The sequence below is a fragment of the Bos grunniens genome, chromosome 5, assembly GCF_055505025.1.
Source record: "Bos grunniens cultivar Pamir isolate PY7600 chromosome 5, Bosgru_T2T1.0, whole genome shotgun sequence".
In the NCBI taxonomy this organism is placed as follows: domain Eukaryota; kingdom Metazoa; phylum Chordata; class Mammalia; order Artiodactyla; family Bovidae; genus Bos; species Bos grunniens.
Window position 1 is genome coordinate 110,175,069 of NC_141169.1, and position 26,533 is coordinate 110,201,601.

A 26,533-nucleotide genomic window follows, 5' to 3' on the forward strand; every position below is an offset into this window, starting at 1 on the left:
GCGTGAACTCCACCCTCGATAAAGGAACCCCTGACAGGAGAGAAAATAGCTGCGTGTTGGAAAGTGATCACTGAGCCAGGGAAGCAGCTGTCACCCGCTGTGTGATCTGGGAGTTACTGGCCCTCTCTGGGCCCCAGTTGAGTCCCTGTCACTCAGGTTAGATAAAATGATCTTCGGACCGCTCCCAACTCTCATTCTGTGAATCTAAAACTTCCAGTCCCCTGACACTTACCCTCAAGAGGGGGCTTAGCCCCAGGGAGGTCTGGCTGGACCAAGCAGACCTATCCCCCTAACATGGTCTCCAGACAGTCCCCAGGAAAAGGCCCTTTGGAAGGTCGGATCCTGGCTATTGGCTGAAACGCCTGGACCCAGTGGAACCCAGCATCTCTGCCTGGGCCACACCATCCGGGTGAGAACTGGGAGCTATAGTTATTTCTCATCTGAAAGTGCTCGCCACCCCCACCATGCTGCCAGACCCCACACCGTGGAGGAACATGCTTCCAGACACAGAAGAAAGGACAAAGAAGGTTACATTGACTTTAGGATGACTGCTGGAGAAGGCGATGGCACCCCACTCCAGTACTCTTGCCTGGAAAATCCCATGGACGGAGGAGCCTGATGGGCTGCAGTCCATGGGGTCGCTAAGAGTTGGGCACGACTGAGTGACTTCACTTTCACTTTTCACTTTCATGCATTGGAGAAGGAAATGGCAACCCACCCCAGTGTTCTTGCCTGGAGAATCCCAGGGACAGGGGAGCCTGGTTGGCTGCCGTCTATGGGGTCGCACAGAGTCGTACACAACTGAAGCGACTTAGCAGTAGCAGCAGCAGGATGACTGCTATTTAAAGTAACATATATGTGAAACATATATGTAAAGTAATATATATGTGAAAATAACATTTCTAATCCAGCAGTCTGATTTAATTCCACCAACAGATGCATCTACACATAGCCAGACCTCAAGGGGTCCAGCCTTGCAAGGGGCATGGCTCATATCAGTCATTCAAGCACCTCATCTGGGGAAGGGGACATTTGGGGATCTGTTCCAGGTGGGTGAGCCACCTATTTTACAGTGAGCTGTAAAAACTCAACAGGCAGGTCTTCCTGAGGAAGTTCCTGGCAGTGCCTCCCGACTGTAGAGGGTCGTTTGAGAGCCTCAGGCTCCCTTCCAGGCTGGAGGGCTGACCTCACTGTAACTTAGCTCTGCATCTGCCTCTTCCGGGATGAAAGCCCACCTGGACTGGGGCCCCTGAGGCTTCACGACGAGTTTGAAGGTCCCTCTTAGAGAAGATTTAAAATCACTAATACACAGTTTCTCTTACAAGGGGGTCAATGCCCCTGAGACAGAGCTTCAGTAACACCAGTAAATCTGTTCCCATGTTAAGTCACTCCTGAACACTGAAAGCCCATGGATTTCTCTTCTTCCAAACATTTCCCTTGTCCTCTCCCTTCCCTGGAGGCATTTGGGACCAGTGGGAAGGGCCAGTGGAAAAGGCTGCAGTGGAGGTCCAAGATGGACCACAAACAAGGGCATCAGCAAGTATCAAGATGCCTTGCAGATGCCTTGGAGGTCGTGGGTGCCAGGTTCTCACTGGTGGGGAACAGGCATATGGGAGGGCTGAGGCTGGAATCAACCCTATGGTCTTCAATAGAATTGGAGATGTGGATATAGACCCATGGTTTTTTTTTAAACTCAGATAAATTTGGAAACATAAAATGTATGTGTCTAAATATATATTGCATTCTAACATATATAAATTGGGCTTCTTCAACGGCTCAGTGAGTAAAGAATCTGCCTGCAATCTTGAAGACACAGGAGACACGAGTTTGATCCCTGGGTCAGGAAGATCCCCTGAAGAAGCAATTGGCAATCCACTCCAGTATTCTTGCCTGGGAAATCCTGTGGACGGAAGAACCTAGTGGGCTACAGTCCATGGGGTCCCAAAGAGTTGGACACGACTAAGTGACTAAATATACACATACATACATAAATTGTATTTATATATTTCTGATTATTTTTACACACATCACTAGCAACAGGAACATCTAATGCCCAGATCAAGGCTTCTAAATATTATTCTCTATGAAAAAGAACCAGAGCTCTTTGGAGAAATGGTTGATCTTCAGCCACAGACATGGAAAGTGTAAAATGAACCTAAAACATTTTGTTGTGTCAGAAAGCAAATAAGTGCTCAAAGAATAATAGGAATTTATCCAAGAGTCTCAGGAGCCAGCTTAACAGAGTTCCCATGGCCACGTCTACAAAAGTTGGGCATCAAAATAAATAACAATAGTCTTAGATTATAATCCACTGATAGCCAGAATCCATGAGCCATACTGGTAATCAATCGATCAATGAGAAAAAGTCCTTCTTACAGAAGAATGGCAGCTAATAAATATAGAAGAAATGATAGAACCAGAAAAATCACTATGTGATGTTTTTATCTTCAGACATTTTCTATGTCACCTTTCGTGTCCTTCACTAACGTGACCTGGACCATCTTCCATCAGAAGGCAGGGTCCCTACCCTGTCCTCTTGAAACTGAGAGTGTTCAGCCTAGAGAGATTTGACCCAGGGTAGCCAAAATGATAATAAAAGAGTTTAAAAAAGGAATTTGACCTCAGTCTAAGAAATATAGACTCCTGGAGTTCAAATCAGAAAAAGGTGTTTTGTGAACAGGAGCTTCTGCTACAGATTTCCTGAAACAGCAAGCCCCCCTCCCACTGTGCACCTCGATTTTGTTTATAAGAATTCAATTAACACATATTAGAAGATCAGCACGTCAGGGCCCCTCAGGAAGTGCCAGGAGGTGTGTGTGAAACCAGCTTTCCCTTCTCTGCCAGCAGCAACCTGGTGAGTTCAGGTCTGGCCCTACTGGTGTTTCTGGTTCTCTGCTTGGACTCTGCCTGTTTAACAGGAATGAAGGCACCACAGCTGGTTTGTTTTCCCAAATCAGAGACCCTACACTCCTAGGAGACCCCCGTGACCATGGCAACGTGCTACCGAAGCCCATTCTGCTGCGTTCTGTTGTCACCATTCACTGAACCAAAGTCAGCTGAACTGGGACCTGTATGCCCCACCGTGGGACTGGTGAAGGCTGTGAATCAAAAGGTTTTCGAGAATATCTGACTCCCTCTGGGAACCAGCCTGTGGCTGAGGACCCCAGTCCACAGGCTGTCCAGCATCAGGAGCCCGAGCCCAGGGGGAGGTCCTGCAGGCTCCATGCAGGGGATGAGGGATAAGAAGAAGACTCACATCACTGGGCCCATTGGTTCTCCTTCATACCCAGCGCCCAGCAAAGCCAGTCTGGCTCCTTGCCCTCTTTCTCCCAAGGGCCGGGCTGGGAGACAGAACTGACCCAGCTCAGCACGACAGGGCACAGGCATTCTTGCAAAACAATGTTTATTGAGGGCCGACCGGGCAAGGGGCAATCTAGGTTCCTGGCTTGCAGTGGACGTGAACTGGCTGTGAGTGCCTGTGCAGCTGAAGGTCTGGGGGAGGGAGGCCGCACAGAAATAAATCCATAATGACACATTGGGTGAAGTCAGGAGGGAGCGAGCAAGGTGCCCCAAGGGACAAGTCTTTCTGAGACTAGCCTGAGGGTGACAGGAGGCAGCAGACGGAAGTGGGGAGAAACAGCATTCCCAGCAGAGAGAGCCAGGAGGGGCCCAAGGCCAGAGGCCAGTGTGCTTGGGCGCCTGGGATGGGATGACATGGGAGGGACCCCTGTTCATGCTGGGAGCCTGGTGGGGGCTTTGGGGGGGGTGAGTTCTAAGTGCTCTGAATTGTCACAGTGGAGTACCCTGGTTTAATTTAACTTAAAACAGTCACTGCTCTGGGGAAAATGAACTGGAGAGGGCAAAGAGAAGACGGAGATAAGTTAGGGGCTCATGTGAGTCAGGCCAGAATCACAGCGGCCTGATGGAAAAACAGAGGTGACTTCCCTGGATTCTGGACCATTGGGAGGAGGGAAGCAGAGGTGGAGGGTGACAGACAGCCGTCCCCTCACCTGGGGCCCCTGGCCAGCCCAGCTACAAACTTCTGCCACCTCTCCTCCCAGGTCTCCATGGCAGACTTCTTCTTGGTCTCCGACAGGGTGCTGTACCTGTGACGGGGGCAGGATGCCCAGGTCAGCCTGGGGAGGGGGCGGGAGGGGACCTAGGGTGTTAGCAGGGCTCCATGTCCCCAGTCCAAGAGCAGTAACGCCATAAGAGGCAGAGAAGCTCACAGGAACCTTCTGGACCTCTGCCCACACCTCAGAGCAGCGGACTCAGGCGGCGGTGGAGTGGACCACACAGCAGACTCACCTGATGGAGTTGATGGCCAGCTGTTTGAGCGTCCTCAGGTCAGCCGACATCCCGCCGATGCCCATGAAGGCCTCGTAGAAATCGTAGGACAGGCCTCTGGCCCCAAAGGCCGCAGGGTCGTCTGAGCTGATCACCATGGGGTACCCGGCGGCCATCATGACAGCGGCGGGGTGGTTTCTCAGGTCGGACACCAGCTTCAGGACCTGCTCGGGCGGAGACAAGCCTGGATCCTTGAGGAATCGTCATGAGGGAGGTGAGACCGTGAGCAGGATCAGGCCCTTCTCTCCCTGTGGCTGTTCCAACCATCAGGACAGCTCTGGGCAAAGTCCTGATGCAGGAAGAGCCAGTCCTATTCAAACATCTGGTCTCCCCTGGGCCAGCTTGAGCCTCTGTCCCAAGCACAGAGCCCTGAGGAGCCATGTGGCAGTGGGGGATCCCACATTCCCTGCTGCGTGCCCCCCAGGGCCCCGTTAGCTCTGTCTACAGCTTCACCCACAGTCCTGTCCCACTGGGGACCCTCGTTACTGGGAACAGTTTAGGCAAAGGCCATTCCTAAATAACTTCATGAATGCTAGTGAGAGAGAGAGAGCGGAAGGACACTGAGTCATGGAGCAACCACAGGGAGGGAGGCTGGGGAGGCCAGTACCTGGTTAGAGATGGGACAGACTTCGATGGGGATGTCCTTCTTCCAGGCTTCAGCCAAGACCGCCGGGTGCTTGCTCAAAGCAAACCCATGGCCGATCCGGGTCGAGTTCAGTATCACAGCATCCAGAAGATTTCTGTCTACGGAAGTTCCCTCCCAATCTGGGAATAGAGAGGGGTCTTCAGTAGGATGGATAGGACCCCAGACCTTTGGCAGGTGAAGGCTCCAGAGTTCCCAGGCAGGAAAAGGAAGAGAAATGAACATTAACACAAACGTGCACACACTTTTCCTTTTGACAACACTGCAGGAGGGCGTACGGCCCACCTGTGTGTACCTATGTGTGTGTGTATGTGTGTAACGGGTGAGGAAGCGGAAACCCACGCAGGCTTTATAGGCTAAGGGAAGGTCCTCACGTACAGAGCAGAAAAAGTGGGTTTCAAGTCTTGGTCTGCTCAACCCATAGTCTGTATTCTTTTTTTTTTCGGCCGAACCAGGTGGCACGTGGGATCTCCGTTCCCTGATCAAGGATCAAACCTGCAGTGGAAGCACATACCCCCCAACCACTGGACCACCCGGGAATTCCCTGCCCCTGTTTTCCCTAGATTCTTTCTTTCCATCTTATGTTTGTTTCTAGAAAGGGTTTTCTTGGAATTTTATGTGTAAGATCTTTACAGTGTGCTGCAGACTCTGTCATTGTAACGATTTGCCTTATCTGCACTTACTTTAATTTCCATCTTTAACAAAACTCCTGGGACAACCCAGGGCAAGGTAGCCACGGCCAGCAGGAACCAGCCACCCCACGGGACCTTCCTGCTGGCAGGACCTCCTGGTTAGAGGTGAGAAGACCGTTCTGACTCCGCCAGCCTTCCCAGCAGCCTGGGGTGGGGTGGAGGGCCCCTGCAGCTCCCGCCCCCTCATTCAGGGAGTTGCCCTGGAGGAAACAGCTGTTTTTTGGCTTCACTGGATGTGGTCACACCCGGATGTGACTTCACTATCTGTGACTGAATGGGGAGAGATCCCAGGCCCAGGAGGACGGCAAGGTTGATTATGGTGAACGATCACAGCAGACCTGAAAGCAGGGCCTACAGGGTGTGTGGGCGCCGAAAGCATCCTAACTGCCCCACATGTGAAATGTGAAAATTCCATGTTTCTCTTGGGAACGAAGCCCAAGAATTCCCAATGCTGGTAAGAGCATGTGCTTTAGAAGAATTTTCACTGGTTTCCTAGCAGTTTCTTTTCAAAGATGTTTTCCTTTTTTTTTTTTTTTTAAGGTGCACGTTAGGTCACTTCAGTCATGTCTGACTCTTTGCAACCTCATGGACTGTAGCCTACCAGGCTCCTCTGTCCGTGGGATTCTCCAGGCAAGAATACTGGAGTGGGCTGCCATGCCTTCCTCTAGGGGATCTTCCCTACCCAGGAATCGAACACTAGTTCTCCTGCATTGCAGGTGGATTTTTTACCTACTAAGCCACCTGGATTTTGTTCAGTTGCTCAGTTGTGTCCGACTCTTTGCAACCTCCATGGACTGCAGCATGCCAGGCTTCCCTGTCCTTCACTATCTCCTGGACTTTGCTCAAACTCATGTCCATTGAGTCAGTGATGCCATCCAACGATCTCATCCTCTGTCATCCCCTTCTCTTCCTACCCTCAATCTTTCCCAGCATCAGGATCTTTTCCAATGAGTCCACTCTTCACATCAGACAGCCAAAGTATTGGAGCCTCCTGGGAAGCCCATTAAATATTCAAGTCCTGGCAAAATCTTCTCCTAGGACCATGTCATGGCATTGAGTTTGTTTCAGAGATGACTATGGTTTCCCAACCAAACCTCAGGGCCTTCAAGGCTAATAATTGCCACGTCCCCTGCCCTGCCCTGACCCATCCCAGCTTCCCATCCCCCACAAACCCTTCTTTACATCTCCTAGAATAGCTTTGATCTAAATTGGCTCCAAATGGACTTAAAATGTCCAGAAAAAAGTGATAAATGCGCGGGAACCCTTGCTTTGGAGCCCGTGTGAGATGCCAGGTTTCAGCCTGGCTGTGAAATCCTGACTCTGCCCTTGGCTCCTTGGTCCTCTCAGGTGGCCGGAGCCGCGGATGCTCTGAGGGGTGGGGTGCAGCAGGTCTAAGCCCCCCAAATCTTCCCCGAGATGTGACGTTGCAGCTGTGACCTGCTGCTTCTGCTGAGGGTTTACATGTTTTGAGGAGCATCTGGAGGCTGAGCAATGACCAGTGAGCCCACGGACAGAGCTTTGAGGGGCAGAGACCTAGCCGCGCTGCTTGAGCAGAGCTGGGCCCCCTCATCCTGGTGGGTGCAGACTAAGGTCCCCCACCTCAGCCTGATGGACGTGGACAGGCAGCCTCCCCTCAGCCTGGTGGGAGTCGACAGCACCCCCCAACCCAGCCTGGTGGGGGGGTACAGTGCCTCCCAGTCACAGAACTGGCCTGCTGGTCCCTCTCCCCCAACCTCCCAGGGTGTGACTTTACACATGAGTCCACCTGGAAAGCAAGGTTTGCTCGTTATGAAATTGACATCATCAGAAAGGGTTCCCAGCTCCTTCTGGTTGACCAGTCACCCTGTTTGGCTGGAGCCTCGGGTTCCTTGCCTGGAGATTGGGGTGGGGTGCCCTCTTGGCAGGACCAGGTGAGAGCCACAGGTAAGGTGTGTGAAGCACAGCTGCCCCAGCACCACCATGCCCCCTTCTCTGGGCGCTGCTATCAGCATAGACTCAACAATGTGCGTGAAGCGGACACGCGCCGTGAGCCACCGTGGGGCTGTCACTCTACTGGCTGGGGTCCTATCTGCGGCCCCAGAGATGTTGAGGGGGCCCTGCCCATCAGCCCTGTGCCCAACGGTGTCGCAAGCTCACCAGTCTCTCCTGCGTGGAAGAAGTAAGGCAGGTGAACACCCCGCGAGGCTGGAATCATCAAAGCCTCCCTGTAGTCATACAGGGTGTAGCCCGTGTCCTCGCGCCCCACCTGCAGGACAGAGCAGGCACGTGGGGTGCCTGCCGGCCCCCTGCCTCACCTTGCTGGAGTGCCCGGGACCTGCCACCACTGCCAAGGCCTCTGTAACAGCTGTAGAGACCAGTAGCAGGACTGGGGAAGAAAAGAGAGCTGTGTGGCCCTGATATAACCACCTGCCTTATTTGGGGGAGGCTAGATCCTGTGAGCAGCCCCCAAGGACCCCAGGAGGACACCCTGGTCCAGAGAAAATAAGCCCTTGAGATCCACTCCGGGGCCCCAGTGGGTCTGAGAGCAAGAGCATGAGTTCTCTTGGGTAAGATGTGCAGATTCCGGAAGGGGGGTCAGGTGTATCCAGCTGGTTATACTAACTTAGCTTCTTCATGAGATTTAAGAAATTGTGACCTGGAAGTATGGCCCGGCTGTTATTTAGGGGAGGGGGGAGTGGGAGGAGAGCAACACCACCCGAGGATGTGCTGGAATCACCCAGCCACACCTCAGCTTCCAGACACCCGCACTGGGCTGCGGGTTGAAGATCCAGGTGTCATGCCCAGTGTGGAGATCAGGGAGTGGGGACAGCCCTTCCTCGTGGCCCTTCCTGTTCGGGAACTACCCTTTCCAGCCTTCTTCTGACCTCTTCTGCTCTCCCTTCACCACCCAAGACCCCAAGGGAGGGTCTCAATGGTGCCTCCCAGCCCTTCCCTGGGGGCTTCACGCTGCGCCCATTACCAGGTCAAACCCCGCCACTATCCCAGGGAACTTGACTCGAAGATCCATGGCTGTCTGGATGGATTTCTTGATGAGGGACTCGTTTTTGGTTCTGCGGGAGAGACAGAGAGAAGCACGGGCATCAGCTCCCACGTGGATGGTCAAGCACATCCAGGGCGCCCAGCTGCCACGTCTCAAACCCTCGGCACAACTGCACATGACCCTACTCCATCCAGGCTGCTGAGTCCCTCCTAAACACAGAAATTTTGCCCAAATCCGTTCCTGTCGAGGAGTCTGGCTGCTCCAGAGGGACCTAAGTCTCTGGAAAGCCAGTGGGATAGGGGCCCACAGGACAAGTTTTACTTGTCTGCATTTGGATGAAGAAAAGTGGCCATGATCGAAACCTGCCCTGTGTCCCTGAGAGATGGTCCTGGAAGCGTCCAGCTCTCTGCTCTCTGGGCACCTGTAAAATGCCACGGACACCTGGTCCCTGTGGGGCACATGGGCCTGGCCCCTGATTCAGTCAAAAAGGCCAGAGTGCTCTGGAAACCAGATGACCAGGCTGCCTCCTCTCCCCCAAAGCTCTCTCCTTACCAGCCCAGGGCACGGACCAGGCAAGAGCACCGCCATAGGAGCACCAAGAGAAAAGGTACAGGCCATGATGGGGGAAGGTGTTGGCCCACCCACTCTGATCCCTAGCTCTGCACCCCCACACCTGGCCGTCCCTCCCTGCACCCGCAGCAGCCGGCACTGTAGCCCTGCCCTGGAGCTCCTGCCACCAGCCCCCAAGGAGCCTTCACGTCCACTACTGCCAATCCACCCTGGCCCACCAGCTGCAGCGGCCCCAGGTCTCAGCGGGAGGGGAGGGGCTCCAGGGAGGTCTGATTGCCCTCCCACCTTCCATGGCTTAGCAGGTGGGGCGGCTGCCCCTCCCCAGCCCTCTAGCTGGACATGGCACAGTCTATCCAGACTGACTGCCCCTCAGCAAGAGGGAGACCCTTCCTTGGTAAAGTCAGGTGAATTCCTATAGGCTTTCTGCATTTGCTTGGAGCAAGGGTGGGTCTGTCTTCGCAGTGAGTATTCCATACAGATGGGGCTGCTGTGAGGCAGGACCCGGCCACAGATTGAAACAAAACCATCAAAACATGCAGGGAAAAACACTAACCCCATAACTAACCACCCAGGCCAGGGTGGGTCACATCCTGGAATTCCATGGCACATGGAGCCCATGGTGCTTGGATCCTGAGCTGGGGGGGGTCTCTGCCCCTGGCCACAGCCTCCCTGCCCCGCCTCACCCCTTTCTTCTCCTGTCTCATCCCCTCCCATCCCCATGGCTCTGCCCACAGCATGTCTTCCCAGTTCCTTCAGGCTCAGCTTCACTCACTCTTACCTGTGATCCGAAAAAATGAGTTTGATTCCAATAAACCCAGGATGCGTTTTTGCAAAATTATGAGCCACTTCTTCGTAAGTCCTCACCAACCACTCTTGACTGTAGATCGTCCCATCCAGTTCATACACCTGTGAGGGAAGCAGGGTCCCAGCCAGATGTCAGAGGTGAGTAAGGCAGAACTCCATTCCCAACTGCCAACAATCTCCAAAGCCTGGTCGACAGCCTGTGAGGTTGACGGCCTCTGAGGTTGACCAGAAGTCCCAGCCCTGAATGGGATGATGCTCTTGGTGCTGTGAGGTTGGGATGTCTGTTTCTCATTCAGGCCTGGGTCCTTCCACCTAGAACAGTGTCTGGCAAGCAGTCAGTACTCAGGAAGTATTTGTGCAGCAAATGAGCAGCAGACCAGCTGAGGACAGGATGCCAGCCAGAAAGAGTGATCCGAGGACCCTCTTCATCTCCCCACTCTCCCACCCCCAGGCAGGGGATCCTGAAGTAGCCAAGCCACTTAGGGACACCAAGGTGACATGGCCAGAGGCAGAGTGGGAAGATCCAGGGATGCACAGTAGGTTTGACAGAGTAAAAAAAAAACACAGTGGAGAAGAGCAGGCTTTTTGCTTCTCCATCTCTGGGGGTCCTGAAGGGTATCAGAATGTGCCACCCCCAAACCTGTCACTTTTTGCAGGACTATTTTGAGCTAAAGGCAAATAAGAAGCACAAAGGCAAACAGATCTCTGTGCCCGCCCGTCTGCCACAGAGCAAGATGTATGTTTCTGTCCAGAAGGCACCGCTTTCCAGCTCCTATTCCAGGAGGAGAGACACCCACCCTTACCAGCAGAGACAGAAACTAGGCACCAAGCTGGGTCTGAACAAACAAACCTGACTAAATAGCCCCTATCTTCTATCAATTCCCCCATACACTGACCATCCCACAAGTTCCTACTCCTAGAAGCCAAACCCCCTTTCCTTCGTCTTACTGCTTCTCCACAATTTATCACCGTTTGTTAAAATAGTATATGAGAACCTGGTCTACCCACTTCTTTGGGTCTTCACTTCTTTTCCATGAAGGTGTCCATGCACACAGTTAAAACATTAACATCCAATAAAATTGCTATGCCTATCCTTTTGCAAGTTTAATTTGCAGTCCCCAAGAACAGAACACTGTGGAGTGACTAAGCCCGTGTGCCACGACTCCTGAAGCCCGAATGCCTAGAGCCTGTGCTCTGCAACAAGAGCAGCCACCGCAATGAGAAGCCCACGTACCGCAACTAGAGAGTAACTCCCACTCTCAGCAACTAGAGAAAGGCCCTGCAACAAAGACCCAGCATCGCCTAAACTAAATAAATAAATACAATTTCTTGAAGTGGTTTAGTAAAAGGGTTAAAAAAAGAAAAATATTGGCCTCTGGGACTTTCCTGGCAGTCTAGTGGTTAAGACTTCATCTTCCAATGCAGAGTGTGAAGGGATGACGGATCCCTGGTCAGGGAACTAAGATCGCACGTGCCTTGTGGCCCCAAAACCAAACCAAAACATAAAACAAAAGCAATGTTGAAACAAATTCAATTAAAACTTTAAAAAATGGTCTACATCAAAAAAAAAAAAAAAAAAAACCACATTGGATTCAATTCAGATTATCTCAAGCCTTAACTATAGTTTAATTGAGGAACTGTAAATTTATGGAGAAGTTATTCAAACTACATACAACTTTCATAAACCAGTGTAAGATTACGAATTTCTATCATCTATGAGATCATGGAATTAGAGAATATGAAGCTGAAGGAACAAAGGGACATTTGGGGTCAGAGTTGCTCAAGGTCACACAGTCCATTTGTGTCAAACCAGAAACTGGGGCCCAGAGGTTCTGACTAGAGACACAGGCAACTTTCACCTGGAGAGCCTGACTCTCTATACAAGCACCGATGGAGTTTTGCCTGTCACTGTCAGCTGGGTCTCATTCTAGAGACCAAGAACCCTGCTGGCTCAGGCGGTAAAGAATCTGCCTGCAATGCAGGAGATCCAAATTCAATCCCTAGAATTCAGCAATGGCATAAAACATGGTCACTACAAGAAATGGTATTTATTTATTTATTTCTGGCGGTGCTGGGTCTTTGTTGCTGCGCGGGCATTTCTCTAGTTGCTGAGAGTGGGAGTTACTCTCCAGTTGCGGTGCATGGGCTTCTCATGGTGGTGGCTTCTCTTGTTGCAGAGCACAGGCTCTAGGGATCAGAAGGGATCGAAAATTTGAATCCCTAGGGTCCGGAAGATCTTCTGGAGGAGGAAATGACAACACACTCCAGTATTCTTGCCGGAGAATCCCATGGACAGAGGGGCCTAGCTGGCTACAGTCCGTGGAGTTGCAAAGAGTTGGACACGACTGCAGAGACTTAGTACACACACTCCCCTAGTAAACGTTTTAGAGATGAGGATTTTGAGGTTTAGAAAGGATAAGAAACTCGCACCTGCTCCCAGGCTGGAGTGGGGGGTTGGGGTGGCAGAGTTTACTTGGAGGCATGGTGGGGGGTGGTCTCAAAGTCTCCAGCCACCCAGGGAGAAGAAAATGCCTGAGTCCTACCCTAGGTTAATTAAATCAGATTCCCTGGGGGTAGAAGCTGGTTTTTTAAAACCTTGTCCAGGTGATCCTCCTGTATCATGGGCCTCTAGGTTTCACAGTCTTGTGAGGAGCACAGTCACAGAATAACATCATAGAAGGTGCTGCCCTCAGGATTCCCCAGAGCAGCAGCAGTGACATGAAATACCGTCACTACAGCAAAAGCCAGGTGGAGTTCCTAGGGAAGGAGTCTGCTGAGAATCCAGGACAAAACCCAGGGGGTGGATAGGGGGAGCGCTAGGACCGCTGGTCACACTGCTGACAGCATCCAAGCCATCTGTGAATGACCATCCTGGGCTCCCAGGCCTGTCCCCTCAACCGCAAGACCGCCCACGGGTCAGGGCCGAGGATAAACCCCTGGGAGCTCGGCTCAGAAGGCTGGCCCGATCCAGTCGGAGCCTCCAATTCCGGCCGTGGGGGCGGGGATGGGGCCCAGGGAGATCAGACCCGCCTAGCAACTGTTGCTAAGGACGAGTGGCCTTTGTGATGGAGCATTAGTGACACAATAGGAGGCTGGGCCGGTGGCCTGGTCCATCAAACCTCGTCCCAGGCCCTGAGTTAGCCCGACGAGCAGGGAGGGGAGGCCGGGGCTCAGCAGAGAATTCCAGGGCAGACGTCTGGGGTGGCAATGTGCTGATGGCTCCCCTACTCTGGGGAATGGGGGCGTCAGCCCGAGAGTCTCCACAGCAAGGGGCCTTTGTTCCGGGGTCAGGCCAGAACCTTGAGTAGATCCCACGCCCCTGGGCCTCCACCTTCTAGGAATCCTGGCTGGGTCCGGAGGGGGCTGGGAGAGAGGGGAGCTGGGTGGCTCGTCAGGGGATACCCTGGAGCCAGTTGTCCCCAGGGGGCGTGGCAAGAGGGGGAGGGGGTGAGGAAGCCGACCCTCCATGCAATTCCTCAGCAACTTCCCCTGATGCCCTCCACAGGCTCAGACCCTCTCTCCCCGCCATCTCTCCCCTCTTCCCCTCCCCCGGGGCCCAAGGCCCCTCCCTGTGTGGAGGCCTCCCTCCCAGTCCCTACTCTGAGAAAGCCGGCAGGATGTGACCACAGGAAGCGACCCCCAGGCCGGACCCCCTCAGGGAGCGCCTCTTGAGATGCCTTGTGGACCCCCAAGTCTCAAAGCCTAGTCCCTGCTCACTGCCCGTTTGGCCTGGGCCAGGCCCCTCGACCCTTCCCCACCTCATTCCCACGGCAGTAAGGGCTCAGATAAGACAGTGCAGATGAAGCGCTTGGAAAAGGTCTCAAAGTGTGGTCTGGGTCGGAGAGCTTGAATCAGAACCTCAGGGTGGGGGCTGGGGTGGCTGGCTAGTTAAATGGGCTGCTTCCTGGCCCCACTCAAGACCTCAGATTTGGGAGCCTGGGAGGTCAGGGACCAAAGAGCACCTCCAGATTAGTCCCATGTACACCCACCACTCCTGAGTGTGATGACCACTCCTGGGGCTTCTGGAGGACCTGGGTGGGGGAGGTGGTCTGGAGTGACTCATAGTCTAACTGGGGATCCAGAGCTGGGAGGAAGCCAGTTCCAGGAAGAGGGAGGGGGAGGCGGGGCTTAAGCCAGACTCCGGAGGAGGTGGACTGGAGGTGGGGAGCTGGGGCTAGGGGAAGAGATGGGGTTTCAGGGCACACTGGGCATGATGGCTCTGGGAGCTGCCCTGTCCTCCGCCCTGCACAGGCCAGCTCACCTCTTTCCAAAATTCTTCTAGTGGAAGGTGGACTGGACCCTCTCTTTTCTGTTGAAAGGAGCATTTGTACTTATTGACTGCTCACAAGGCTAGCAAAGGTTCTCCTGGGGGCAAGGTCAGTCCCACTCCCACTTCCCAAGAATCAGAAATAGGAACAAAAGTCTACTCAGCATTAAACCATCGAACAAACACCAGATTCTGGTAGAGATGCCCACCCTCACCTGGGATGGCCTGGAGGAGGATGAACATATTCAAGGGAAAGGGGGCCAGTCCAGGATGCACAGGAGGTAGAGACCTGGAACGCGGGCCGGGGGGCGGGGGTGGGGGGGGTGCGGGGGGCGGGCGGGGAGGGGCCCTGACTCTGGAATGACTGGTTCTCAGGGCAGGATCAGCCTCCACGACAGGGCCTGCCAACTCAGCCAGTCACACTAGGGCAATAGAGTCCCTTTAGGGATTCCACCCAGGATTTTAAAATGTATCACATTCTGAAGGAGAAAAATATCAGACAGTTTGGCTTCAGTAGAAATTAGGATTTGCCTTCAGACTTCCCTGGTGGTCTAGTAGTTGAGAATCCGCCTGTCAATGCAGGGGACACGGGTTCGATCCCTGGTCTGGGAAGATTTCATGCTCCATGGGGCAACTAAGCCCTATGCCACAGCTACTGGGCCCAAACTCTAGAGGTCGTGCTCTGCAATAAGAGAATCCACCATGATGAGAGGCGCTTGCGTTGCAAATTAGAAGGTAGCAACTGCTCACCACACCTAGAGAAAGCCCACTTGTGGCAACAAAGACTTAGCATAACCAAAAATAAATTTAAAAAGTTTAAAAAGATTTGCCTTCAACCCAAGGCAATAGAAATAAAAATAAACAAATAGTACCTAATCAAACTTACAAGGTTTTCACAGCAAAGGAAACCATTAAAAAAAATGAAAAGACAACCTATGGAATGGGAGAAAATATTTGCAAACGATGCAATAGACAGGGGTTTAATTTCCAAAATATGCAAACGGCTCATACAATCCAGCAAGAAAAAAACTATAGAAAAATAAGCAGATGACCTTAATAGACATTTCCCCAAAGAAGACATACAGATGGTCAGTAGGCACATGAAAAGATGCTCAACATCACTCGTTATTAGAGAAATGCAAATGAAAACCACAGTGAGGTATCACCTCACACCAGTCAGAAAGGCTGTCATTAAAAAGTCTACAAATAATAAACGCTGGAGAGGACATGGAGAAAAGGGAATATTCCTACACTATTGGTGGGAATGTAAGTTGGTACAGCCACTATGGAGAACAGCATGGAGGTTCCTCAAAACACTGAACATAGAGCTACCATATGATCCTGCAATCCCACTCCTGGGCATATATCCAGACAAAATGAATTCGGAAACATACATACACCCTTATGTTCATAGCAGCATTATTTACAATCGCCCAGATTGAAAGAAACCTAAATGCCCATAGACAGATGAATGGATAAAGATGTGGTGTATACATACAATGGAATATTGCTCAGCTGTTAAAAAGAATGAAATAATGCCATTTGCAGCACATGGATATAACTAGAGATTATCATACTAAGTGAAGTGAGTCAGAAAGAGACATATCAGATGATACCACTTAGATGTAGAATCTAAAATATGACGCAAATGAACTATCTACAAAGCTAAACCAGACTCACAGACGTAGAGATCAGACTTGTGGTTGCTAAGGAGGGTTGGGAAGAAGAACAAAGGGCTGGGACTTTGGGATTAGCAGATGTAAACTATTATATATAGGATGCATAAACAAGATCCTACTGTATAGCACGGGGAACTATATTCAATCTCCTAGGATAAACTATGGTGGAAATGAGTATTTTAAAAAGATTGTATGTGTGTAAAATGCTGTCACTTCACTGTACAACAGAGACCAGAACAACACTGTAAATCAACTATATTTCAATTTAAAAGAAACAGATTTGCCTTCAAGAGAGAATTTACCAAAAAAAAAAAAGAGAGAGAATTTACTGATCAGGAAGCCTACGTGTCTGGTCTAATTGACAATTTTCTCCGAAAACTGTATTCTGACTTTCTTGTGTATACATCTGTCACTTGTGACTTTGGTCAATGTGTGTCAGTCTCTGCAGCCCTTTTACTTCTGGGTGTACAAACAGTAGAATTTCTGAGCCTACAAAGACTCATTTGGTAACAAAACCGAAATACTGCCCTTGGAGTCAGTCCCCAAGCCCTTGGTTTACTCAGTAATTTGGGGGAACGGGCAGACAGTCTGGAAACTGTCAGCTGGACATCACAGCCGTTCCCATCAAACACTCGCTCCAACATTCTGACCTTTATAACCTTGTCTACCCTCACACCCCTAGTCAGCTCCGCTAGTGGCTTTGGTGCCACAACTCATGGGGCCCCAGCTTTGAGGAGCTGGGGGAACTTCCTTCCACTAGTCTTTGCAAAAGGCTTTAGGTCCCTAGCCAGGGATCCAGCCCAGAGATCCAAGCCTTCCTGTCAATCTTTAACTTGGTTAAACAGCCTCTGTTGCCCCTGGTGATCACGGGTCAGCTTACTGGCTATCATCTCTGCATTCTGGCTTTTAAACTTCTCCAAACTGGGGTAAAGAGTGGGGAGGACTTGTTTGGGGCCCTTTCATGTTGGGGAAACTGGTAGGAGGTCCCTTTAGCCTACCCAACCTTAGGGAATGCTGTATCAAAACCTGTTTTAATCCCATCAATGTCCACTGTTCTCATCCCATTTCTTAACAACCATCTGAAGTTTCCCAAGCTGCTGTGACCAGTCCTGTGGTCCCCTACCCCCGTGACTCTTTACAATTCTCCACCTTGTTGGGAAGAGTTCATAACAGCTCCCCTCTTCCCCTTTGCTTTCTCCAAGGCCCTTCTTCCCACTGGCTTGCTAATTAACAGAACGTCTTTATCAGCATCTGAAAGACCCATTCCATTCTGCTTCTCAAACCATTCTGTTTGAGTTAAGGTTACATTTCTTTGTATCCACATTTTGGTCTTAACATTGGTACCAATAAGACAGGTGTTTACAAAGAGAGGTTGCTAAAAAATCTACCAATTTAGAAGTTTTTCCAGTTCAAAGTGTCCACCATGGACAGTAGGATCTTAACACCAACACACACCAATCAGGCTTTCTGTGGCTTAGCCGTGACCAAGAGCTGTCACAGGAGAGGGCAAAGAACACGGCTGCACCAGATCCAGAGAGTTCACTCCCCGAAGATGGTCTGAGAAAGCAAAGGCTGTAGTGAAGGCTGAGATGACAGAGTCCCACGTGGATGGAGACCCCTTGTGATAAACCCTCCTGGGAGCCGGCACGATTATGTGCTTCCCACCAGCAGTGACAGCCCAGAATCCCACTGGATCCGACTGGCCACCAAATGCCCTGGTGCCTGCACCTTCTGGATGGCAGGACCAGGGCGAATTTTCTCACTGGTCCTGAGGCTAAACTCTCAAAACAGAATGAGAAAAAAGGAAAAGGCATCCTGACAAAGGTTTTCCTCCTTATGACACAACAGACAGAGACACAGGAAAACAGACACCATCTCTGGGAGGAAAAGGATTGACAAGCCCAAAGCTCTACCAACTTCACGGGCCCAGAGGCTCTGAGCCCCAGGAACCAGCTCCACAAATATTTTCTCCTGCTGACCTAATTTTAGAAACAAGAAAAAAGACTCTTAGCACTCCTGCTTCCAAAAGCCCTGCAGACAGAGATCCGGGGGCTGACTAATGGATAAGGGTTCTCACCTTCTGCCAAGGTTTCTGAACTGGCAGCCTGGGGCCACCTAGGCAACTGGCCAGCTGTCAAGGAGGGTGGAGGGTGGAGGGCACATGGGGGTGGGGACTGGCAGGGGGTGGGGTAGATGGGGAGCGGGGGTGGCATTTCCCTCTACCCCTCTAGGTTCTTCTGGCTGGTCTAAGAATTAAGCTGAAATAAGACAGATTAACAGGAGAAAATTAAGCACAAGCTTCATAACACCCGGAGAAGGCAATGGCACCCCACTCCAGTACTCTTGCCTGGAAAATCCCATAGACAGAGGAGCCTGGTAGGCTGCAGTCCATGGGGTCGCTAAGAGTCGGACATGACTGAGCGACTTCACTTTCACTTTTCACTTTCATGCATTGGAGAAGGAAATGGCAACCCACTCCAGTGTTCTTGCCTGGAGAATCCCAGGGACAGGGGAGCCTGGTGGACTGCCATCTATGGGGTCGCACAGAGTCGGACACGACTGAAGTGACTTAGCAGTAGCAGTTCATACTGCATACTTAGCAGTAGCAGTATGTGGGAGAGACCCAGGAAGAGGGAGCCACTCACCCAAATGGCTGAAGCCCTCGCCTTAAATATCGTCTTCAGCTCAAGACAAAGAGGGTGTTGGGGGTGGGGGTTTGGGACTTCAAAGGGGAAGAAGGGGTGATAAACAGCAAGTGTTTGGTGAACACACGTTTTCTGGGCCCGCAGGGACAAGGGACAGAGAAGACTCTGGTCTCAGGCCCTGAAGTCTCTGTACTACACCTGCCGTATTCTCTGCAGAGACTGGTGACAGCTCTATTCTGGGCACGGGCCCTTCACCTAGGTTCTTTAAGAACTTAGAGGAGGACCCCCCTGGTGGTGCAGTGGATAAGACTCTTCTTGCCAGCGCAGAAGACATGGGTCTCTCTTCCCTGGTCTGGGAAGATTCCACATGCCGTGAAGCAACCAAGTCCATCCATCACAACTACTGAGCCTCTGCTCTAGAGCCCAGGAGCCCCAGCCGCTGACGCCTGCACACCTACAGCCTGTGTCCGCAACAAGAGAAGCCGCTGCAGTGAGAAGCCCTCACGCCACAATGAAAAATGGCTTCTGTTCGCCGCAACGGGAGAAAAACCTGGCCAGCAGTGAAGACCCAGCGCAACCAAAAATAGGTAAATAAATAAAAGTGCTGTTTTTTACTTAGGGGGAAGGTCAAAGGCTCTTCCTGAGTCCTATGGGCCTTGACTATTTCTGCTCAAAATAACCCACAGGCCGAGGGACAGCTTGAGGGGCGGCTCTCCCCTGCATATAAAGCGTTCACACTCCTGAGTCCCCCGGAGGGAGTCAGTCAGAACCCAGGACACCCCAACCCCGCCTGCCCCCAGAAGTCCTCTTCAAAGACCCACCAGGAGCATTCTCGTGGCTGTACTTGGCTTCCCTGGGCTCCTCATGGGACGCCCACCCTGCCCCCAGCCTGGAGTCCAAGACCCCCTCGCAAAGCTGAGGTCGGCCCAGCTCGTGTACCTGAGACTGTCACCCTTTTCCACTGGCCCACATGCAAGGTCCTACTCAGCAAATTTTTTTTTTAATACTTTAACACTTTGGGATGTTTTGGGGCTTCTCTTAATCTTTTCTGTTCCTTTCCCTTTGACCTTCCTTCCTCAAAGTCAAATCAGACATCTTTATTGCCCACAGAAGAGACCAACCCCCAGGGACTTCCCAGCCCCCACTCTACACGCAACCAGACCCGTGTACCAGATGGCTCAGCGTCCCTGCACTGAGGTCATCATCCTGCAGCAGGCTTTGACAAGAAAGCAGACGGTCGAGGACATCCAGGCTCGAGGCACTGCCCAGAGTCCAGGGGTAGGTGTCCAGGCACCAGGCCCCGAGTGTCTGTGGGGGTCACGGGGGAAGGGAGGTGACGGGCAGTGAGGGCCAGCCCAGCGCGTTCCAGGGCTCCACACTCACACGGCCCCTGGTCAGGCACCAGACCCCTGGGGGTGAAGCCGGTGCTTGGTGCTGCGGGGCACCAGGGTGGGGAGCCAGTGTCACCCTGTCACTCTGCAGGGTGACAGCAGAGCTTGGCCCAAGCAAAGGTGAGCAGAGGTGGCTCACCGGGTGCAGCGAGGCTCTGATCTCCAGGTGGAGCACGTTGTCCTGGTAGAACTCCTCCAGGCCCTGGGACAGGTAGTCCCGGAACACCGGTGCGTAGCTCACCAGGCCCCCCAGCACGAAGAAGATGGTCTCGAACTTGGCCCAGATCGCATCCTGGTCTGCGTAAGTCACGTGGGGGTTCTCGGTCATCAGAGTGAGATTTCTCAGCAGGCTGTCAGGACACAGAGGGTGGGTGTAGGCGTGCCACAGGCCATCACCCCGGCCCTGCAAGACCCTTGCCCCGGCACCCTAATGGAGGCCCCCCACCCCAGGACCTACACTTGCTCCCCAGGAGACAGCAGGCAGGACACACACCCCCAGCCAGGCCCAACCTGTTGCCTTCCGCCTCTTAGCCAGGCTGACCCCACAGAACGAACATCCCAGGTCAAGCTCTCCTTCGAGGGTGTTGTGCACTGAATTGCATCCCCCAAATTCGTATGTTGAACCCTAATCCCCAGTGTAACTGTGTTTGGAGATGGGGCCTTTCAGGAGGTGGTGGTGGTGGCTTCCCAGGCGGCTCAGTGGTAAAGAATCTGCCTGCCAATCTAGGAGACACGGGAGTCGAGGGTTTGATCGCTGGGTCGGGAAGATCCCCTGGAGAAGGAAATGGCAACCCACTCCAGTATTCTTGCCCAGAGAATCCCATGGACAGAGGAGCCTGGCGGGCTGGAGTCCATGGGGTTGCACAGAGTCGGACACGACTGTGTGACTAGACCACCAGTGCCGAAGGCAGAGACCTGCATGAACAGGGCCAGCATCCTAGACCCTAGGGTTGCAGAGAGAGTGAGAAGACGGCTGGCCACCAGCCCAGGACAGAGGCCTCAGAGAAACCTGCCCACACCTTGATCTCGGAGTTTCAGCTCCAAGAACTGTGAAAATACATTTCTCCCCTTTAAGTCACTGTCACTGGCATCCCACTGGGGCGGCCCCAGTAAGCTCACCCCCGGGGTCTGATGGAAATGACTGTGGACTTGGCAGCCCATGGCTCGGGTTACTTCCCTGTTCAGCCATTTGTTCATCGGCTGTGTGGCCTTGGGCAACCTCCTTGCCCAGGCTGAGCAGCATTATCTTACTCATAAAGGAAACAGTTCCAGAAAGCCCTCTGTAGATGGTTCTCTGATTAGAACAGTTATTATAGTAATTCTTTATAGGTCTGTTAGAAAGATGCTCCTTATGTTTTCAGGCTATCTCGTCCGCCTGGGACCCTCTCGGCTCTGGGAATGGGGAATTTACTTGTCTCTACCCTTGCTGAGAGTCCAGACACAGCAGCAGTGTTGCTGATCAAATCAGGTCTACACGTACCAGGAGCTTGCCTTGGATGGGAAAGGCATGGAACGCTGTAGTGAAGCAAAGTATCCCATACAGTTAAGAGAAAAAGACTCCTGATTTTTTTAAGGTCAGGTGTTTCTAGAAAGGTCCATAGCACAGGGACACTGCACGCCACCCCCACCTGTGCAGGTGCTAGACAAGCTCTTCGCAAAAGAACACCCACCTGTTGTCAAACTCCGAGACGTTGCGCAGCCCCTTCCGAAACTTCTCCAGCAAAACCCACTGGGGACATTCTGCTGGCTTCGGGGTGGGGGTAGTCGGATGAGCAAATCTGAACTGCGGGGTCCCCCTCTGGGTGAAGCAAAAATAGCAGTGGGGCCTGTACGTGGCATTTTTCACCAGCCAGTCCGGGCTGGTGATGCTGAAGTCATGGACGTGAAGGGCGGCCCCTGAGGAAGAGAGTGGGTGGGCTGGGTTTCTACGAGGTGAAGTTCCTGGGAACCCAGGGCCCTTTCCCTCTGCAGCTCAGAGCTGGCCACAGCCTCCTGGTTCCCTGATTCCCTCCCTCACCAGGAGGGGCCCTGGGTGGTCTCATTCAGGAGGCAGCAGGCAGGCTCGGAGTTAGAAGACTGGCTTCCAGCTCCTGTCAGGAGCCTGACCTCCAAACAAGTCCTCAAGTGGCCCAGCGCTATGTGAGGGGGTTTAAGAAGAGGAGCCCCACCTGCCTCCTGGCCTGTCTGCCCAGGACCCTCAAGTCCCCCATCCGATTCCCCATCACCCCATCCGCTGCCTGCCGGCTCCCTGCTTCCTGCCAGCATCGAGCAGCTTCTTTCAGACCTCACCCCAACTCGAGGCTCAGTGTCTACCTCCTCTGCTCTCTGGTCTTGACGCTAACCCCATGACAGGCGTCACACTGTATGAGCTCTGCCGTGTTCCCTCCCTAAACAGTGAGGCGACCTTACCGACCTCACAGTTTCTACATTTTTTAATCTCTACAATACAAAAAAAAAAAAAAAAGTACAGAGAAGTCCTTACAAGCTGCAAACTGCCATTTATGCGTGCGTTTTACTGTTCATAGTGACGACGCCTTTCTGTAGTAGTCTCAGCTACAAATTGGCACTTGCCATCTACCTCTGCTGCTGCTGCTAAGTCATTTCAGTCGTGTCCGCTACAAGGATTAAATTATACGCTGCTGCAGCTGTTGGCCTTCAACACCCCTGAAAGGAGTTCAGGGTGAGGAGCAGAAAAGAGGCCCTCTGTGCTCTAGGAAAAACTGGCTGGACAGTTTTCTGATAGTTGGATATTTTCAGGAGATGAGCTTATGAACCCACTTCTTGCATCTTCTCATATCTAGAAAAGCACTGAAATCCTTCATGGTGACATCCGCTCCTCGTGACTAGCAGTGATCTACACACGACTAGCAGAATGATTGCAGGAACTCCCCTTCACCAAAATCGCATATGTACTAACCTCCCCCCTCCCCCACCACCACCTCTTTGGAGCAGTTTCTCAGAATTATCTGAGATGCTATAGTCTTCATTTTGCCCCAAATAAAACTTAACTACAACTCTCAGGTTGTGCATTTTTTCCCAGTGGGTGGTTGCAATGAACTACGAGAAAGGTGTTTGTCTAGGATGTATCCTGTTCGGTAACTTGGCCCCTGGAAAGGCTAGAAGAGCATATGAAAGGAAGGATGAGGTTCTTGTGGGGGACAACTTGCAGGCCCACCAGGGATGCCCGGTGACACCCAGACCCCCTCCCTGTCTGACACTGAGTCCCCTCAGAGCTGGGATTTTGGTTTCCAGGGTGGACAGAAGCCATGTGGACCCCCGGCCACTGTCCACCAGCGAGAAGGAGCACACAGGGCCCCCATGGAGTTTGCGCTCCACTAGAAGAGAAACCGCCAGCTGCAATTTAGTTCCTCCAAGACCCCAGGGCCCCAGAACCCTCCCTTCCAGGCCCTTACCTTTAGGCATCTTCTTCAGGATGTTAAACACCTCGCTTTTCTCAATGAGGCTCTTGGCCTGGAAGAAGTGCATGCTGGGCAGGATGTTCCCCGTACTCAGGGCCTCATGCATCTCAGCCTCCTTGAGAGCCCTGAGCCTCTGGTTGGCCAGCTCCTCCTCCCATGTGAGCACCAACTGCCCCCCAACCCGCATCATCTTCTCTCTCGTCAACAGCTGGTTTCGTGTTTCATCTCCAGACCTGGACGTGGCCGGGCAGAAAGAAGACACGACCAGGGCCAGCAGCAGGGAGGGCGGGGCCAGCCGCCCCGACATTGATGCTAGGATGCCTGGAAGAGGAGATCATTCAGCTGTAGACTTGAGTGGGGAGGGGGCAGGAAACTACAGATCTAAGTGTTTAAGCCAGAGGAGGTTCAGTAGATTACCAGGAGGCAGCTTACAAAAAACTCTTCTCCGAGACCCCAGAGAAGAGACCCGTGAAGACAGACAAGGACAGTATCCCCACACAAACACTTGTCATGACGCTCCCAGATGGGAGCTTATCCTTAACGAGCCCTGCTCACATTCAGAGGAAGATACCATAGACTGTTTGGGTTTTACTTTCAAATATAACCCTGGTGGCTCAGCTGGTAAAGAGTCTGCCTGCAATGCAGGAGACCCTGGTTCGATCCCTGGGTCAGGAAGATCCCCTGGAGAAGGGAAGAGTAGCCCACTCCAGTATTCTGGCCTGGAGAATTCCATGGAATGTACAGTCCATGGGGTCGCAAAAAGTCGGACACGACTGAGTGACTTTCACTTAATAACCAGAGAGCAGAAGGTCGCGAGGCTTATGAAGAAAGCCCACAACATGAGAAAGGAACTCAAAAAATAGCACGGAGAAGGAACTAGCACAGAAAAATGAAAGGAAGTCCAGAAGAACCACAATTAACCTCCTTACAAGAACGAGGAAGCATGCGTCTATGAAACAGGCAAAGCACAGTGTGAAAAATACACAAAACAGGAAAGAGCTTTCAGAAGTTAAAAGCGTGAGTGCTGAAATGTAAAGCGTTAACCAGCAATATTAAAAGATGAAACTGAAGAGAAGATTTTAAAAAGCAGGATAAAACAGGAGCAAAGAAAAGGAGGAGAATATTGGGTTCAGGAAACCCAACACCCCAAAAAACAGACATTTCAGAAGGAAAAAGAAAGAATAGATGGGAGGGAAAGGGGAATAAATAATATAAGAAACTGTCCCAGGGGCTCGCCTGGCAGCCTAGTGGTTGTCTTCGCTTCCCAATGCAGGGGTTGCAGGTTCAGTCTCTGGTCGGGGAGCTCAGATCCCACATGCCACCACACGGCCAAAAACCCAAAACATACAACAGAAAGAGTATTGTAACAAATTCAATAAAGACCTTGAAAAAATATTTTAAAAAAAAGAAATCATTCCAGAAGTGAAGATCTGCCCCGCTGGGAGCGCTAGACTTGCTGAGCACGCAGCACAGTCACTCAACAGCAATATCTCAGAAACTGAGCGCTGAAGCTTCCGGCAGCTCCCAAAGAGCAGCTGGCCAGGGTGGCCAGTGAGCGGGGGCTTGTGGGCAGAATCAGGGAGCTCCCCGGTCGGGTCTGCCTGCAGCCCCTGAGCTGGGCTGACTCCTGGAACCACATAAATGTGAAATTCCTAATGCACACTTGAGGGTATGCTCCTTTCTCCCAGGAAGTATCAAGGCTGTAAATGAGGAGACCCCAGGCCCAGCCCCAAATGAGCACATCCTGGTGAGACGTCGGGCTCATCGCTTCATGTCTGCGGGCCTGTCTCCTCACTTGCAGCAAGGGTGAACTTGGTGAAACCAGTGCTTCTCAAAGTGGGAATCGTGTGTCAACCTTGTTCAGGTGGAATAAAACACTTATAAGAAGCCATGCTCCCCATGCAGGGGGCCTGGGTTCAATCCCTGGTCAGGGAACTAGATACCACAGGCTGCAAGTGAGAGTTTGCGTGCTGCAACTAAAGAACTGAGAGTTAAATGCAGCAATAAAGATCCCGGGTGCTGCAACTATGACCAGATGTAGCCAGACAAATAAATTAATTAAATAAATTTTTTTTTTAATTAAAAGTTTGGTCATCATCAGGACGCCTTGTCCAAGATCCTTTTCGGGGCCAGCTTTCAATTATTGTAGGTGTTTATTCAGTGGTTAATCAGACTCCAGCGCGGCAGGGCTGGACCTCAAGTCTGAGAGCAGAGCTTTGGGAAAATCCCTGCTTCTTCACTAGGTCCTCAGATCTCTCCCCAGATAACAGTGTTTGCCGAACCTGAAGTCTCCAGGCAGGGGACAGTGACGCTGCCCCTCACACACCCCTCCCCATCACAGAGCCGTCTTATTCCACCCACGTCCTCCACCCAGGACCCCACCCCTCATCTCCTCTCCCCCAGTGACATTAAACAGGAGCCACCACCCCCAAACCTCCCACTCCATCCTCCCCACGGACCCCACAGCATCCATGTGGCCGGCACCCAGGGCTCCTCCCAGCCGGCCAGACGGAAGTGTGTCCAGCGCTGGTCAGGAGCAGCCCAACGGAGCAGGACGAGAAGTCATCCCGTCCAGGTGCTCACTCACCTCCTCCCTCTGGGGCCTGGCACTTACACTTTTAGAAGAAGTCGCAGAAAAATGCTACAAAAACAGCTTGTTCACAGACTAAGAAAGGAACTTGTGCATCTGTGAGCCTGAGTCACGAACTGGGGCCTTGGCAAGTGGTGCAACCCCAGCTGCCCTGCCCCTCCCACCCCCAGTATCACCCCAAGGGCAGACCCCCACCCAGATGAGTCCCTAGTGCCTCCAACCACCTACACGCCTCGGCCCCAGGCTCCACCCAAGGGACCCCAGTTACCTCGGGACAGCTCCAGAGACAAGTGACTGCGGGTTCCGATCCCACAAAGGCCCATCGGAAGCTGGGGCTCACAGTCTTTCACTTCCCTGGGGCAGGGTTTCACTTCCCTGCAGCCTGGGGGTGGGGTGCGGCCTGCTGAGTCTGTGTGTGCACACATGTGTGTTTCTGTGTGTGTGTGAGCATCCATGTGAGAGCCACACAGGTATGTGCTATGTATGTGTGTCAGTGTGCAGGGGGG

The 26,533-nt window shown here is 52.3% G+C and overlaps 1 protein-coding gene and 1 long non-coding RNA gene across 7 annotated transcripts; one reads left to right on the forward strand and one right to left on the reverse strand.

Moving 5' to 3' along the window:
- Positions 1-1,718: 1,718 nt before the first annotated feature.
- Positions 1,719-26,413, reverse strand: ADA2 (adenosine deaminase 2). 6 transcript variants are annotated; one of them, XM_086402634.1, is made up of 10 exons: positions 26,296-26,413; positions 23,432-23,758; positions 21,689-21,914; positions 20,158-20,368; positions 10,011-10,138; positions 8,642-8,732; positions 7,819-7,927; positions 4,955-5,112; positions 4,309-4,511; positions 1,719-1,900 (listed from the first exon to the last, which is right to left on the reverse strand). In XM_086402634.1, the coding sequence occupies exons 1-10, from the start codon at positions 26,348-26,350 to the stop codon at positions 1,840-1,842; spliced, it is 1,569 nt and encodes a 522-aa protein (XP_086258760.1). In that variant the 5' UTR covers positions 26,351-26,413; the 3' UTR covers positions 1,719-1,839. The 6 variants fall into 6 exon arrangements, with proteins under 6 accessions (XP_086258760.1, XP_086258758.1, XP_086258756.1 ...); XM_086402632.1 differs by having other exon boundaries at positions 4,309-4,538; XM_086402630.1 differs by lacking the exon at positions 1,719-1,900 and adding an exon at positions 3,387-4,106 and having other exon boundaries at positions 4,309-4,538.
- LOC147373012 (uncharacterized) lies at positions 4,037-5,622 on the forward strand. The gene is made up of 3 exons (XR_015164471.1): positions 4,037-4,130; positions 4,262-4,561; positions 5,446-5,622. It is a non-coding gene; the product is annotated as an uncharacterized LOC147373012 (long non-coding RNA).
- Positions 26,414-26,533: the final 120 nt, after the last annotated feature.

Bases quoted from the DNA above. Each gene is read 5' to 3' on its own strand.
- ADA2 (XM_086402630.1), bottom strand. From the start codon at position 26,350: ATGGGCCTTTGTGGGATCGGAACCCGCAGTCACTTGTCTCTGGAGCTG. The intron at 10,139-20,157 runs GTGAGCCACCTC...CTTCCCTCACAG, and splicing joins TCAGAGCCTCGCTGCACCCG to GTGTATGAACTGGATGGGAC. The intron at 4,107-4,308 runs GTGAGTCTGCTG...CCCCCGTCACAG, and splicing joins CTGGCCATCAACTCCATCAG to GTACAGCACCCTGTCGGAGA.